This window comes from Paroedura picta, chromosome 15 (genome assembly GCF_049243985.1).
Source record: "Paroedura picta isolate Pp20150507F chromosome 15, Ppicta_v3.0, whole genome shotgun sequence".
Taxonomy (NCBI): domain Eukaryota; kingdom Metazoa; phylum Chordata; class Lepidosauria; order Squamata; family Gekkonidae; genus Paroedura; species Paroedura picta.
The window spans coordinates 30,768,270-30,785,041 of record NC_135383.1 but is presented as its reverse complement, the minus strand read 5'-3'; the positions used below and the strand labels follow the sequence as shown (position 1 = coordinate 30,785,041).

General features: G+C 49.8%; 1 protein-coding gene across 1 annotated transcript in view; it reads right to left on the bottom strand.

The window, feature by feature from the left end:
- LOC143824256 (uncharacterized) overlaps nt 1-16,772 on the bottom strand; it is a 103,008-nt gene that overhangs the window by 81,090 nt on the left and 5,146 nt on the right. Inside the window, exon 2 of the mRNA XM_077311327.1 lies at nt 16,120-16,191. Coding sequence (XP_077167442.1) covers nt 16,120-16,191 — 72 coding nt within the window. The remainder of the gene's footprint in view (nt 1-16,119; nt 16,192-16,772) is intronic.

Below are 16,772 nucleotides of genomic sequence, written 5' to 3'. Positions count from 1 at the left end.
TCTGGTCAGATTTGACTTTTCAGTCCCTTGCGTATAGTACTTTTCAATAAAGCTTTCTTTTATTAAGAAGCCTGTTGTGAGTTTCCTGTACGTTTGACATTAAGTCAAATCTCACAACTCTTTTCACCTGCCAACATGCAGGGCGAAGGAAACACTTTTACAGAGCAAGGAGAGGGTCTGGATTGGGACCTCTCCCAGGGCGACGGGGCCGGTGCGGGCCCGTACAACTCGGGCATGCTCAGGGCCGTGGAGGGAGCGACTCCTGGGCCTGCCGATTTTTTGGAAAGGCACATCACCGAGCGCAGGCGTTTATCGAAGTATGACCGCTCAACAGGGGATGAGCAGTGGCCGGATCAACTAGGAATGCCTAGCTACGGGCTGGAGCCCGCCAGTGAGACGCAGGACCTGCAGTACAAATTGGACAGGGTGACCAATTGGCTACAGGACCTCTCGGGTCGGCTGGATCCGGAGGAGCAACGCGAGACACAACGCCTGCTGCGGGAGGTGCACGGCCGTGCACGCGAGCCTAGTGGCCGGAGATCGGGAGGTCTGCCCACCCTGCGGGAACGCGAGGAGGCGGCGATGCAGGCAGCGATGCAGGCGGCAGCGGAGGCCGAGGCGGCAGCTTTGGCAAGAACGCAAAGGGAGGCCGAAGATGGTGGTCGCGAGGGCGCAGGAGGCGCGGGTGCGGCGGAAGGAGCAGGGGCGGCGGAAGACGCTGGAGCAGCGGACGGAGCGGCGGCGGCAGCAGCGAACGTTGCGGAAGCGGAGGCGGCGGCGGTGCGAGAGGCAGCGGCAGCAGCAGCGCGAGCCGCGGAGGCGGCGCGGGCCGCAGCGGAGGCGAGAGCGGCGGCAGGTGTGGGTCGAGGCATCGGCCGTGGTGCGAGAATCCCGGCCCCGGCGGATTGGGGCCAGGGAAGACTGCCTCCTCACCTCCGGGGAGTGGAAATGCGGAGCACCTACAAATTCAAGGCTAAATTTTCGGGGAATCCCGCAACTTTTCCTTCGTTTCTGGTGCACCTCCAGGCCTACATGATGGACATGGGGTTCACTTTTCATGATGATGCCGAGCGCGTGCGCTTCGTAGGGGAGGCCCTGGAAGGAAAGGCAGCAAAATGGTTCATGGACTTGTACCGTTACAACCCAAGGGCCATCCGCAATTACAATCACTTCCTGAGATCCATGCGCCAGATGTACGTGGAACCGTTCGAAAGGGAGACAGCGGAGAAGAAGCTCAAGGCCCTGAAGCAAGGGAAACTGTCGGTGGCCGAATATGCCAGGGAATTCAAAGAGCTTTCCTCATCGGTGCCGGACTGGACCGAGCCCCAACGTGTGCTCGCGTTCGTGGGGGGTCTCTCCGGAGACTTGTCCAGCAAGTGCCTCCTTTTGGACGACCCCCTCACTGTGGCCGGATGGGTCCAGCTGGCTGGGGAGATGGAGAATCGTCTGGAAAGGGCCGCGGTGTTCCAAGGGCTGGCAGGGAAGGCAGGAGCAAAAACCTCTACGCCAGTTAAAACCAAGCCGAAAGCGAAGTTGGAGCCGACCGAGCGCACCCGGCGCATGGAGAAGGGGCTGTGCTTGGGTTGTGGCCAGGCTGGTCACTTCCTCGCGCAATGCCCCTCGAAGGCAGTGGCCGGTGCAAAAGCTACGGGCAGCACTCCGCCGAAAGCTTCACCCGCCAAGAAAGCCGTCCCGAAGAAAAGTCCCAAGTCTCTGCTGTTACCGGCCGGCGCAGCAACCACTGTGGAAGACTCGGAGGAGGGCAGTGGCCAAGATGGCGAAGATCAAGCGGAGGAGCAGTCGGGAAACGAAGACGGTCTGCTGTAAAGGCGCCCCGCCAGCAGGCCTCCGACAGGGGCAAACGCGTGGTGAGTGATTCCCCCCTGATACTCCTACCCGCAACCCTCTCCAATCCCAAATCCGGGAAGAAGGTGGGGGTCCGCTGCATTGTGGACTCAGGGTGCACCCAAACTTTAGTAAGCCCAGCACTGGCCGAGACTCTGGGGGTGGGCAAGGTACCTTTGGGTGAGCCCCTACCGATCACCCAGCTGGATGGGAAGTGCGCTCCCGGGGGGGAAGCCACCGTAAAGACGCGCCCGATGGACTTGGACGTAAAGAAACATTGGGAGCAGATTCAACCCCTCGTAGCACCCCACTCGGCATTCCCATGTGTCCTGGGGCTGGATTGGTTGAGGGAGCATGACCCTACGGTAAAATGGAAAGAGGTAACAGTGGAGTTTTCCTCTCCCGGTTGCAAGCAGCACGCTCGGCCCCAACCCCCCCTAAACGATCGGGTTGTGGCTGCGGTGGGGTCCATGGGGGAAGTGACTCTCCCTCCGGAGTATCGAGACTTTGCAGATGTGTTTGCGGAGGCTGAGTGCAACCAGCTTCCCCCTCACCGTAAAACTGACTGTGCCATCGAGTTAAAGAAAGGGGAGCCCCTCCCAAAAGCCAAACTTTACTCAATGAGCCCAAGGGAGATGGCAGAACTCAGGGAATTTTTGGACAAAAACTTAGCCCGAGGGTTCATCAGACCTGCTACTTCACCCCTGGCGGCCCCGGTTTTGTTCGTGAAAAAAAAAGACGGGTCGCTACGCCTCTGCACGGACTACCGAGGGCTGAATGCTGTTTCTACATGTAATGCCTACCCGTTGCCGTTAATCAAAGACTTGCTTGGTCACTTGGGGAAGGCACGGATTTTTACAAAACTTGACTTGAGGGAAGCCTACTACCGGGTCCGGATAAAAAAGGGGCATGAATATTTGACTGCTTTTAACACCCCCTTGGGCCAGTTTGAATACACTGTCATGCCGTTCGGCCTCGCCGGCGCTCCGGGCGTGTTCATGAACATGATAAATTAAATTATGCATGATTTATTGTATCAGGGGGTGTTGGTGTACATTGATGATATTTTGGTGTATTCTGAGGATGTGGGCAAGCATGCTGAGTTGGTCCACGAGGTGCTCCGCCGCCTGAGGAAGCATCAGTTGTTTGCTAAACTTTCAAAGTGTGAGTTTCACCGAGGTGCGGTGGAGTTTCTGGGTTTCCGGGTCTCCCAAGCAGGGATTGAGATGGACCCAGGCAAAGTGCGGGATTTGTTGGCTTGGGAACCTCCCCGCACGAGGAGGCAGTTGCAAAGTTTCTTAGGATTTGCAAACTTTTATAGAACATTCATCCCCAGTTTCGCCAAGGTGGCACTGCCTCTCACTGACTTGTTAAAGACAAAACAGGGGGGAAAGTCGGCAAGCCGTCCCGGCGCCCCACTCCAGTGGACCCCCCAGTGTCAGGACGCTTTTGAGAAGCTGAAACTGTTGTTTACCTCTGAACCGGTGCTAGCCCATGCCGACCCCACCAGGCAATGCACCGTGCAAGTAGATTCTTCGGACGTAGCAATGGGGGCCGTGATCCTACAAGAGGGGGAGGATGGGAAATTGCACCCGCTGGCCTATTTGTCAAAGAAATTTTCCGGGGCTGAAAGAAACTGGGCGATTTGGGAGAAAGAGGCGGCCGCAGTTAAACTAGCCTTATCCACCTGGAGACATTGGTTGGAAGGGTCCGCAGTACCCTTCGTAGTGTGGACAGACCATAAAAATCTGCAGGCGCTCAAGCAGCCCCGCTCGCTCTCCGCGAAGCAAATGAGGTGGGCGGAGTTTTTCTCTAGGTTCAACTTCTCTCTCAAGCACCTGCCAGGCAAAATGAACTTTTTGGCGGACGCTCTTTCGCGCTTGCCCCAGTACAATAGCAAGCGTGACCCATTGGTGGATACTGTTTTTACCCCCGCCCAACTGGGAATGGCCGCGGTGACGCGCAGCCACACTAAGCAGGGAACGTCAATCCCGGGTGGGTGGGTTCAGAAGGAGGTGTTACAAGACTCTGAATTCAACTCCCTCCGCCCCGACCTGACTGAAAAGGGGGGTCTGTTTTTCAAGGGGGAGCGGCTCAATGTCCCAGGGGGAGCGCGCGGAGACGTTTTGAAACTCTGCCACGATGCAAAAACCGCTGGACATTTTGGGTTTGTGAAAACTCTGCACCTGGTCAGGAGACATTATTGGTGGCCAACTTTGCGTGGTGATGTGGAAAAATACGTGCAAGGATGCCCCACGTGCATCGTCTCCAAACCTGCCGGTGGGAAGAAAAAGGGATTATTGCAGCCCCAGCCCACCCCCTCCCGCCCGTGGACCGATGTCACCATGGATTTTATCACGGACTTACATCCCAGCCAAGGGAAAACCGTCATTTGGGTAGTAGTGGATGCATTTTCCAAGCAAGCCCATTTCGTCCCTTGTGCTGGCCTGCCCTCGGCGGCCAAATTGGCCTCGATGTTTGTGACCCACATAATACGCCTACATGGGATCCCGGGGCGCGTGCTCACGGATCGGGGCCCCCAGTTCGTTGCCAAGTTCTGGCGGGAGCTCTTGAGACTGTTGGGGGTGGAGCAAGCCTTAACTTCGGGCTACCACCCGGAATCGAATGGCCAGACTGAAAGAGTGAACCAAATCCTTGAACAATACCTGCGCTGTTTTATTAACCACCAGCAAAATGATTGGGTTGCCCTGCTGCCACTGGCTGAATTTGCCTATAATAACGGGGCCCATGCCTCCACGGGTGTGTCACCTTTTAAGGTGGTGTACGGTACTGACTTGGTGGCGGCCCCCACCTGGGAGTTGAGCTCATCCGAGGCCCCTGAAGTCACCAAATGGGCAGAGACTATTAGTGCCGGGTGGCCAGTGATCGTTACAAGCCTAAAAGACGCAAAACAGGCTTATAAAACCCAGGCAGATAAGAAACGGGCACCTGCGCCTGCGTGGAAAGTGGGAGATTTGGCTTATTTGTCTACAAAGAACTTACGTTGCCAACAAAAGTCCAAGAAACTTGGCCCCAAATATGTGGGGCCCTTCCCGGTTGTGAAACTTATCAATGCTATAACTGTAGAACTGTCTTTGCCAAAAACTTACAGGAATGTGCATCCGGTTTTTCATTCCAGCCTGCTGCGGAGAGCCCCTGCCCCGGACGTGTGGCACCCCCCACCAGCTACACCGGTGCCAATTTACATCGATAAAGACACCCACTATGAAGTCAACCAGATTCTGGACTCTCGTGTGCACAAGGGTCGTCTCCAATATTTGGTTGATTGGAAGGATTTCCCCTCAGGGGACAAGGAGTGGGTTGAGGCTGCAAATGTAAAAGCACCCCGTCTTCTCCGGGCGTTCCACCGAGCATTCCCCGACTGCCCTCGCCCTGTCGATGCGGGCTAGGAGGGGGAGGGGAGTTTTTTTTAATGTGGAGGGATGTCAGGATTGTAGAATCTCTGTCATAAATTAGCTTGAGTTCCTCCATGTCAGTTATATTGCTTTATATTGTTTGGCGCCTGCTTGCCCCAGGCCCTGTAGTTTTGTTAGCTATAAAAGTGAATAGTGTTGTTATGTTAACCTTATCTTGTTATGGGCTCTTGGGAGTGTTGTCACCTCTTCAAGGTTGTGAGAATGAAATCCTGTTTTCTTTACACATATGTCTTTTCTCTTACTCCCCCCTCCCTTGGGAACTGTCAAGCTTTGGGCGGGAGAAATGTATTGATAAGCTGAGGCAAATCTGAACTCTGGTCAGATTTGACTTTTCAGTCCCTTGCGTATAGTACTTTTCAATAAAGCTTTCTTTTATTAAGAAGCCTGTTGTGAGTTTCCTGTACGTTTGACACAAGGGTCTCTTTATTGAGGCGGCTGACGGGGCGCCCCCTTCTAAGGTGCGGCAGGCAGGGGTCTTTGCTGGCACTTCTGCGGGGCCTGCTGATCAGGCAGCCCCTCGTGCCGCTCCTTTTGCTAGCGAGGCATGGGGGCGTCAGGAGGAGTTGCCTGATCTCTCCCTCGGGGTGAGCCTTGGGGACATGAGTGGCTTGTCCTTCATGTCCCCAGGCATCACCTCGGGGGTGCAGAGAGCCCTGGAGGAGATGGGTGAGGGACTGGCCCGTCAGTCTACTCCCCTTTCTCCTCCAGGATCCAGCAGGCTTCAATTGGGGGGGAACAGGAGCAGATGGTTGAGGTGGTGCAAGAGGGAGAGATGGAGGTGGCACCCCCTGCCCCGCCATCTCGACCCCTTCCCCCTCTCTCACCTCTTTCTGTCCCCACCTCAGGACACGGTGTGTCCGGCCCGAGCTCCTCACAGGAGGCAGCTCAGAGGACTTCGCAGGCTGCTAGCCAGCCTGCGTCGTCCAAAGGCTCCAAAGTCTGGAATTACTTCCAGACAGTGGAGGGAACCCACCTAGCAGAGTGCCAGCTCTGTAGGCAGAGGGTTAGTCGTGGAAGGCAGGAGCGCCACTACACGACTAGCGGCCTCATGAACCACCTGAAGAGGCACCACCAGGCTGTCCTGCTTCAGGGGGAGAGACAAGCTGGCAGTGGGGTGCCTGCGCAGGCACAACCTACCAGCACGGGGCTGGAGAGTCTCCCTGGGACCTCCACCTCGAGAGCTCTCCCTAAGAGTTCTGCTCAGGGGGCGGGTGGAGTTAGAGGGAGGCAAGCGACCATGGTGGAGATGCTTGCCCGGGCTGGCAGTGGCATGCCAAAAGGGGGGTTTGAGGCAGGGTGTAGGGCCGCGAACCATGACCTAGCTGTGCTCATGGCCATGGGTGGGTACCCCTTTCGTCTGGCCGACGACATGTACTTCCACCGACTATGCCGTCGCATATCCACCTGGTACACGCCTCCTAGTCGTACCACAATTAGCAGGACAGTGTTGCCCTCTCTTTATAGGGCAGCCAGGTGCCGGGTGGAGGTAGAGATGTCCCGAGCTTCAGGGACCGTACACTTCACCTCGGACATATGGACGTCATGTCATGGGCAAGATGCGTACATCTCGCTGACTGCGCATTGGTGGGACGTACGGGAGGTGCTGGGTGGGGTTGAGCCTGTTAGGCAGGGTGAGGGCTGCCGGGCAGGCTATCGCCATGCCTTGCTGCACATCGAACCCTTCGATGTGCGGCACAAGGCAGACAACATCGAGGGCACCATTCGTAGAATGGTAGATGGCTGGGTAGGCAGTGGGATGGGGTCACCAAGGGCTTCTTGGTGACAGATGGTGCCCTCAACATGACCAAGGCGGTCAAGGGCATGGGCCTGAAGCACATCTCCTGTGCGGCCCACCTTCTCCACCTCGTGGTTAAGGATGCCCTTTGGATCGGCTCCAAGGGAACCGGTTCATCCGCCGAAGCCATTGACTTCAGGCGTCTCATCGAGAAGTGCCGGAAGATCGTGGCGCATTTCTCTCACAGCTCGTACGACGTCTCGAGGCTGGAGAGAAAGCAGGTCCTGATGGATGTGCCGCAGCACTGCCTTATCAGAGACGTCAGCACGCGCTGGAACTCCACCCGCGCCATGCTAGAGCGCTTGGTGGAGCAGAGGAGAGCCTTAGACGCCCTTGTCCAGGAGACGAGGATGTTTATGCCTGGGGAGTGGCTCACCCACCGAGAGTGGGAGATCATTTCTCAGACCGTGGAAATGCTTGGGCCCTTCAAGACTTCCACGGAGATGCTCTCGTCTGACACGGCGAGTTTGGGTCTGGTCGTGCCCATGGTCCACAAGGCCCGTGTGGTGCTGGCCCCCTTCCTGGACCCGGCTCGAGGACGTGCAGACATTGTTCCAGCCGTGCGCGTGCTTGCGAGGAGGCTTCTGAGAGGGCTTGTGAGCCGCTTCGAACCCCTCTGCAAGTCTGTGACATACAGGCTCGCCGCCATGTGTGATCCGCGCATCAAAGGCAGCTTAGCAGAGAGGGAGAGGAGCCTTCCTGAATGGCGCGAGCTGCTCATTCAGAGGCTTGCCTGGTGGAAGTCCAAGGAGGCTGTGTCAGGCCAGGCAGGGGAGGAAGGAGCCAGCACGTCCGCTGCTCCTTCCCCCCCAGCCTCTGCTGGCACATCAGCCACTGCGGGCCACCCCAGCGAGAAGGCTGAGCACGGCAACTTCTTGCTGGGGTTCCTCCAGCCCACTCCTTCTCTTGAGGGCAGCGGGTGCCCGAGGGAGGACAGTGCGTCTGGGATGGTGAGGGCTTACCTCGGTGAGCCCCAGGAGTCCGAGAACGCCTGTCCCTTGAGATACTGGGCCAGGATGGAGGCGGTCTGGCCGGCCCTCTCCCACCTGGCCTGTGTCTACCTTTCGTGCCCGCCAACGAGCGTCCAGAGCGAGCGGGCATTTTCTCATGCTAGCAGCACCGTCTGCGAGTATTGCTTCCTCCTGGCGCCCGAAAGAGTCCAGCAATTGGTCTTCCTCAAGGTCAACTTGCCGGCTCTTGGCCATCCAGAACTATTCTTGGAGGAGGACTGAGGTGAGCACAGAATTGCTGTGACTGCATCCTCTCTGAGTCTGTTCTGGGTGGCGGGGATGAAAAACGCTCGCCCAAGGTAAAAATTCAGACAGGACCAGTGCCCTGGCCAATCTAAATTGCCCCCCCCCCAACCACACAAACAGAAATTCTGCAATCACCAGAGAGCCAGAGATTAAATCTGGGTCCCTCAGTCATGCCACCCATTTGGAAAACTTTTCCCAGCCCCAAAGTGAGCCTTAGAGCTCAAGGTAAACCCAAGAAGTAACTGAGCATTTCTCAGTGGGTGCCCAGGAGGAGTTTGTTGTTGTGCGTGAGCCGATTTGTCTTTTTGCTGCTGCCAGGGCTGTTCTCCCAGAACAGCTCTGCCAGGGCTCTCTCAGGATGTGGCCTCAGTAGAGCAGTTGGGTTAGAGGTGGTTTAAGGCGGTGGCCTGTTAGGTTGTTGGATTCCCCACCAGTGTCCACTGCGCCGTGTGTGGACTTCTGGGGGGGGGGGAATGTGTCTTTTTGCTGCTGCCAGGGCTGTTCTCCCAGAACAGCTCTGTCAGGGCTCTCTCAGGATGTGGCCTGAGTAGAGCAGTTGGATTTGTGGTGTTTGAGGGCGGTGGCCCAAGCGTAGGAAGGGAAAGGTGAGTGGAAGCTGCTTTGATACACCTTTGGGTTATGAAAAGCAAGTCTTCCTCTTGCTTTGTATTTGTTAGAGGGGGGAGGCTGGATGGGAGAGCCAGTGATGAATCCACAGCATGGATGGAGCATCCAGATTCGCCTCTGAACTTTTTAATCACCTTTTTTCCATTATTATTATTTTTCTTTTTAAACCTTTTTGCCCCGGATTTACTTTTTTCTTTTTTTCTTCTTCTTTTTTCCCCCACCCTCTTTTTTCTCCTTTTTGCTCTCAAACCATATCTAACACACCTTTATCTCTTTATCTCTTTCTGCTTCTAGAGGCGCCTGACAGGTTAAGGTGCAGGTGCAGATAACCTGGACAAGCCCCCCATCTGTTGCTGTTGAGATGTTGTAGACAAGAAGGGTTGAAGAAGCGAAGCGGAGTAAAGCCAGAACATTAAGGAGGCACTGTAGGATTGGAGGGTAGAACACTGGTGTAACTATTTTTTATAACTTGGCTATAAAGTATATTGGGTATACCGGTATATATGCTGATTTAATAGTGTTTTGTACGAGTTTTAAGAGCGACATATACCAGGTGATATAACCACTTGTTGATTAATATAATCTGTATTCAATGTATGTCTGGAAAAAAAGATAGACAACTCCCCAAAGCTGATAGATCACCAAAAAAGAAATTAAAAGTTGATGTGACAGCCTTCTGGAGAAGAAAGAAGGATATGTCAACAGCTGCCAAAGCAAAGAAAATTAAGGAAAAAGAAAAAGAACTAGAAAGATTGAAACGGCAACAACAAGACCTAGAAGAATTGGAAGAAACCTCAGAAGAAGAAAGCCTAGATATGGAAAAAATAGCCCTCCTCCTGGAGAAACAAAGCAAGGAGATAAAAGCTTACACGGATGAAGCACTAAAAAAACAATCTAAAGAACTCTCCAAAGAAATACAAGACATTAAGAAAGAACTCACAGATAGTATAGATGGAATAAAAACACTTGTAGAAGGAAATATAAAACAACTAAAAGAACACAACGCTAAAATTGAAAAACTGGAAGGCTGGAGAACAGGAGCAGATGACAAGTTTGAAATCCTGCAGTCAGAAGTGAGAAGTAGGAACGTGAAGATCAGAGGGGCCCCGGAATCTTTTGGCAAGGAAGATTTAAAGAAAGAACTTACTGAGGTGATCGGTGCATACTTGGAGGAAGAAGAGGTGAAAATTGAGAAAGCTTACAGAGTAAATTCTAGAGCAGCCAAGAGAAAGAACCAGCCAAGAGACATTCTCGTTGGCTTCGAATCTAAGTCAGTAAAGAACGCACTCCAAGGAAAGCATAGAGAAGATCCATTCACCCTGGAAGACCAAGAAGTTAAGATCTTTCAAGACTTGCCATCAGAGATACTACAAAAAAGGGCACAATTTCACTTCCTATGGCAAATTCTGATTGGACAAAACATTAGATACTTCTGGAAAATTCCATTCGCATTGGAAGTTATCTTACCAACAGGAAGAAGGATCATAAAAACACTACAACAAGCACAAGAATTAGCGGATACCCTAGCCGAAGGCTCTACGTTGGCAGAAGAACAGAGAAAACAGTCAAGCCAACAAGAACACAAGGGAGTAGCAAGAAAAGGTGCTGGGACCAGAAAGTAAAAATGGAGCTTCTGAAGATAGTTTCTGTTAATGTTAATGGATTAAATTCACCGAATAAAAGATCGAAAGTTTTCAATCAATTACGGAAACTAAAATGTGATATATGTTTACAAGAAACCCATATTGCACAAAGACATCAAAACTTATTGAAAAACAAAAGTCTAGGGAAAGAATGGATTGTATCAGCAAAGGGAAAAAAAAGAGGGGTGGTGACGTATATTGTAAACCCCAATATAAATGCGAAGATTATATCTGAGGACTCAGACGGACGCTTTTCTATCCTAAGGATTAAGCTCCCTGACGGTCAAAATTTTGTCTTGGTGAATCTATATGCGCCAAATAATGCCAAAGAGACGTTTTATAGGGATTTTTTCTTGTCCAATTCGGATTTATTCGAAAATGAGGTAATGATAATCGGAGACTTTAATGCAGTCCAAGATCCATATTGGGACAAATCTTCAAGGAAAACAGGCTCAACATTTCCACCCTCTGCAAGATCTAACTTCAAATACTTGGCTCTAGTAGACGTCTGGAGAGAACATCATCCAAAATCGCACCAATATACTTTCTATTCAAACAGACATGATGCTTACTCAAGACTGGATCAATGTTGGGCATCAAAACAAATATTACACAAACAGAGAACTTCAGAGATAATACCAAACACCTTTGCAGACCAAAACCCATTACAAATAGAGCTATGTGTGAAAAGAGTCGGAATAAGAAGGTGGAAAATGAATAATTATCTTCTGGAGCACCCAAAGGTCCAGCGGATTTGTGAAGCAAGTCTACAAGAGTTCTTCCAACTAAATGTCACCCCAGACTCTTCATTGGCCACGGTGTGGGACGCCAGTAAAGCATATATGAGAGGCATACTTTTGCGACTTAACACCACAATAAGAAAAAGAAAGGAAAAGACTCTGAGTGAAATAAAAGAAAAATTGCAACAGACAGAAAAGCAACACCAAGAACATCAAACTAGAGGATTAGCAAAACAAATAAAATTATTAAGAATACAGAGAGACAACCTAGAGGCGGAGGAAATGAGGAAGAAACTTGATTATCTCAAACAAAAAAACTTTGAATGGGCAGATAAACCGGGAAGATAGCTAGCTCAAAGACTGCGGAAGAGCTAGCAGAAGCTTAGCATCACAAAGTTATCACATGAAGGCCTGAATTATAATAATGAAGCAGAAATTCATTCATGTCTTACCCAATTTTTTCAAAATATATATACAAAAAAGGAACAAAATATAGACCCTGGAACATTCTGTCAAAAAATATCAATGAGCAAATTCACAGATCATCACAGAAAGGTTCTCAATCAAAGAATTACAATGCAAGAAATAAATGATGCAATAATGGCAACAAAAGCTCAAAAAGCCCCACAGCCAGACGGATTGAGTGCAATATATTACAAGAAGATGAGCCATGTTGTCTCTCCACATTTACTTCAACTATTGAATGAGATTATAGACAGTCCTGGAAAATCCCTCCCAAAATCATGGCAACAGGCCTCAATAACACTTATTCATAAAGAAGGAGGTGATATGAACTCATCCAACTCGTATAGACCAATCTCTCTGCTAAACGTGGACTATAAAATTTTGGCAAAAATCTTAGCAGAAAGACTGAAAAAAATGTATCAGAGACGTTATACACCAAGATCAAACTGGATTTATGCCAAGAAGATTAATGAGGAACAACATAAGATTCGTTTTGAATGTGGCAGACTACGTGCGTAAAGAAAAGTTGCAGGCCGCTTTCATATTCCTGGATTCGGAGAAAGCTTTTGACAACGTTAGTTGGGACTTCCTGTTTGAAACACTGAAAGCAACCGATTGTGGTGGTACTTTCCTGGAATTCATCAGACAAATATACTCTAAACAAGAAGCTAGAAATTTAATAAATGGAATGCTCACAAAACAATCCATTAAAATAGGTAAAGGTACCAGACAAGGATGCCCTTTGTCTCCATTGTTATTCAATCTGGTACTAGAAATGCTGACAACTAAGATAAGAGCTACAGAGGAGATCATGGGAATCAAAATCGATGATCAGGAATTTAAATTAAAATGTTATGCTGATGATGTAGTGTGTACTGTTATGAACCCAAAAGCGTCAATTCCCCCTCTCCTGGAACTACTGAAAGACTTTGGGCATTATTCAGGGTACAGAATAAATAAGGATAAAACAAAAATCGTTTTACAGAGAACCACAGATCTTGACGTGCAAAATATCAACCGAAAAACCGGATGTGAGACAAATCCCAAATGGGTGAAATATCTGGGAATCTACCTAGACAAAGACTTCCAAGAACTCTTCACTGGTAACTATGGAAGACTATGCAACTGGATATCAAAAGATGGAACGAGTCAAAACTGTCCTGGTCGGCTCGAATGGCCACAGTCAAGATGAACTTGTTGCCCAAATTTAACTTTTTGTTCCAAATGTTACCAATAGTGATCCAGGAGAAAACGCTAAGAAAATGGCAATCAGTGATCAACAAATTTATCTGGAGTGGAAAAAGGCCAAGAGTTGCTTTTAAAATACTTCAAGATGTGAAGGAGAGAGGAGGCCAAGGTGTTCCTAATTTAAAACTATACAAAGACGCAGCAGCACTTACATACATAGTGGACTGGATTTGGGAACCGCACTCAAGAGAATTGGTATTTAAAAGAAAAACCATGGGTAACAGTTTCCATGAAAGACTACGGCCAGCAGGAAAACAAAAACAAAAAGCAGTAGCAAACACCTGGATTAGGGGGCTCTTGAACGTATGGTCAAGATATAATAAGAGACTATCACCAGCACCATCAATATTGAAATCGCCAATTGAGGCATATTTTGGGAAAGCTCAACAGAAAAGGTTGACTTGTCTACAGTACAAAGACTTAATATCAAAGACTGGCAAGTTCAAGGATTATTATTATTATTATTATTATTATTATTATTATTATTATTATTATTATTATTATTATTATTATTATTATTATTAGATTTATTTCCCGCCTCTCCCGATAGGCTTGAGGCGGGTCACAACAACTAATCCCATTAAAATTCCCATTAAAACATCACTCTACTAACATGGCGGCTAAAAATCCCATCCCTCCCCCAATTATTAAGAGGTGAAGAGGAAAGGATAAGGGAGTAGCGTACACTCCAACTCCTAGGGGGGGAGTGATGTCCCTGATTTGCTGACCCCAGCCTCAACCATAGACCTGGTGGAAGAGCTCCGTTTTACAGGCCCTGCGGAAAGCTGACAAATCCCGCAGGGCCCGCAGATCACCCGGGAGCTCATTCCACCAGGTAGGGGCCAGGACTGAAAAAGCCCTGGCCCTGGTCGAGGCTAGGCGCGCTTCCTTCGGGCCGGGGACGACCAACAGATTCTCACCCGCAGAGTGTAAGGCCCTGCGGGGGGCATAGAGCGGTAGGCGGTCCCTCAGGTATGTGGGTCCCAACCCGCGTATGGCCTTGAAGGTTAAAACCAAAACCTTGAACCGGATCCGGGCAGCAATTGGCAGCCAATGCAGCTGCCTCAGCACCGGCTGGATGTGGGCCCTCCAAGATGTTCCAGTGAGGACCCTGGCAGCTGCGTTTTGCACTAGCTGGAGTTTCCGGATCAGAGACAAGGGTAGGTCGGCGTAGAGCGAGTTACAGAAATCTATTCTGGAGGTGACTGTCGCATGGATCACTGTAGCCAAGTGGTCAGGGGACAGGTAGGGCGCTAGTAGCTGGGCCTGGCGAAGGTAGAAAAATGCCTGGCCCGCTACTCTCTTGACCTGAGCCTCCATAGTCAGGGAGGCATCAATGGTCACACCCAAATTCCTAGCTTGGGACACGATGGTAAGTTGCACCCCTGCTAGGGTGGGTAAACGCGCTACCTGTTCCCGCCCCCTTCCCCCCAGCCACAGGACCTCCGTCTTGGAGGGGTATACAAACAATAAAGAAAGAAGGAGTAGAAATTCAATGGTTAGAGTACAACCAACTAATATCTATCTATCTATCTATCTATCTATCTATCTATCTATCTATCTATCTATCTATCTATCTATCTATCTATCTATCTATCTATCTATCTATCTATCTATCTATCTATCTATCTATCTATCTATCTATCTATCTATCTATCTATCTATCTATCTATCTATCTATCTATCTATCTATCATACTTCTATACTGCCCTCCCCGGAGGCTCAGGGCGGTTTACATTATAACAGAGAACCATACATAAAACAGTCTGTAGAACATGTACATCGATAACCAACAATTGCAACCAAACACAACACAGTATAACAGTAAACAATTGTAATACAAACAGGTCCAGGGCTTGTTGATGGGATTCTGAGGGGGGTGGCTTATTGATTGAATTCTGAGGGGGGGGAGCAGGGGCCCTTGGTCGCTGTAGATTACGTCTGGTCTCGGCCAAATGCCTGGTGGAGGAGCTCCTTTTTGCAGGCCCTGTGGAACTGTTTAAGCTCCGTCAGGGCCCTGATCTCCTCTGGGAGCTTGTTCCACCAGGTAGGGGCCAGAACAGAGAATGCTCTGGCCCTGGTCGAGACCAGACGGACTTCTTTAGGGCCAGGGATCCTTAGCTGATTGGAGGCAGTAGAGAGTAGAGCTCTTTTGGGGGCATAGGCGGGGAGGCGGTCCCTCAATATCTAGATTCAAAGCAGAGTTTCAGCAACTGTTAAATCTAGAGGCTCCAATACCAGAGTTTGAAAACTTAGTAATCCAAGATAAACCACATTTACAGGGCCAAATATATAAATTGTTATTAAGGTATGAGACAGAAATGGGACGGGTTAAGCCATGTATGATCAAATGGATGCAAAATATTGAGACTAATGTGACAATGGAACAATGGGAGCTAGTATGGTCTAGAATACCAAAGTATACCAATAGTCAAATACTTAAAGAAAATTGGTATAAAATGTTTTATAGGTGGTATGTAACACCAAAAGTGATCGCTAAAATTGCCAAAAATTGTAACAACAAATGTTGGAAATGTGATGATAAAGTAGGCTCTTTTTTCATATGTGGTGGAGATGTGAAAAAGTTTATAAGTTTTGGGCAAAAATACATATTATTATGCAGAAAATGTGGGGTCTTAGATTTCCTATGAAAGCTGAAGCTATGTTATTAAGTGTTCCTCCGCAGTGCCTCCCAACCCACACACAAAGTTTATTCTTCTACGCGACGACGGCAGCAAGACTAGAATTGGCCAAGAAATGGAAAACGCAAGAACTACCCTCGATAGAAGACTGGCTGAATAAACTAGCTGACTTTGCCAAGATGGCTAAACTGACACTAATAGTTAACGGAAGAACAGAAGAGGCCTTTCAAGAACAATGGGGCCCTTACCTGAACTATTTAAGAAAATAATACAAAAGGGATTGAAATGGGGAACTAAATGTATTAAATGAAGAGCATAACCCTTCTTTTTCCTGTACTAACAATGTAGATTGCATGTATTTCACTATCTTTAATTCTGGAAAATAAAAATAAAAATCTTATAAAAAAAAAAGGGTACTTGCCTGGGACCCTCAGTCTTAGCAAGGACCTTGTGATGAGCTAATCGCCTCTCTCCAATAAATGACTTTCTTTTCCTAAAAAAAAAAAAAAGAATGAAAAAATCCATTACACATGCTTAAACAGAACTGAGGTCCCCTGTCCATGAACAGAGTATAGAACCCAGTGAATCTCATTTCTCCTCCATGCCCTTGGAAAAGTAGCTTGGAAATGTAGTATTTCAAAGACAGACTCAATATATCCAATAACCTAAACTACAAAGGGGAGCACTAGAAGTGCGGGGAAAGGAAGGAGGAGAGGAAGGGGGAGGGGGAATGGCTGTTAGAAAGCTGACGGTCGTAAGCTAAATCAGTGGTCCCCAACCTTTCTGAGGTTGGGGACCGGCAGGGCATTGGGGCGCGGCCCGTGGCCCGCGCGGGCCACGCCCACGCACCGGCCCGCGCCCACGCATCGGGCCGCGCCCGCGTGACGCACCCGCATGACGCGCCCGTGCATCGGGCCGCACCCGCATGGGCGCGGCCGGCCCTGATTCCCTCTCCCCACTCTCCCGCAGTAAGAAGCTTCCCAGGCCGCAAGCTTGCGGCCTGGGAAGTTTTTTACTGCGGGGGGGCGGGGAGAGGGAGCCGCGGCCCAGCGCCATGGCCTTCGCGGCCCGGCA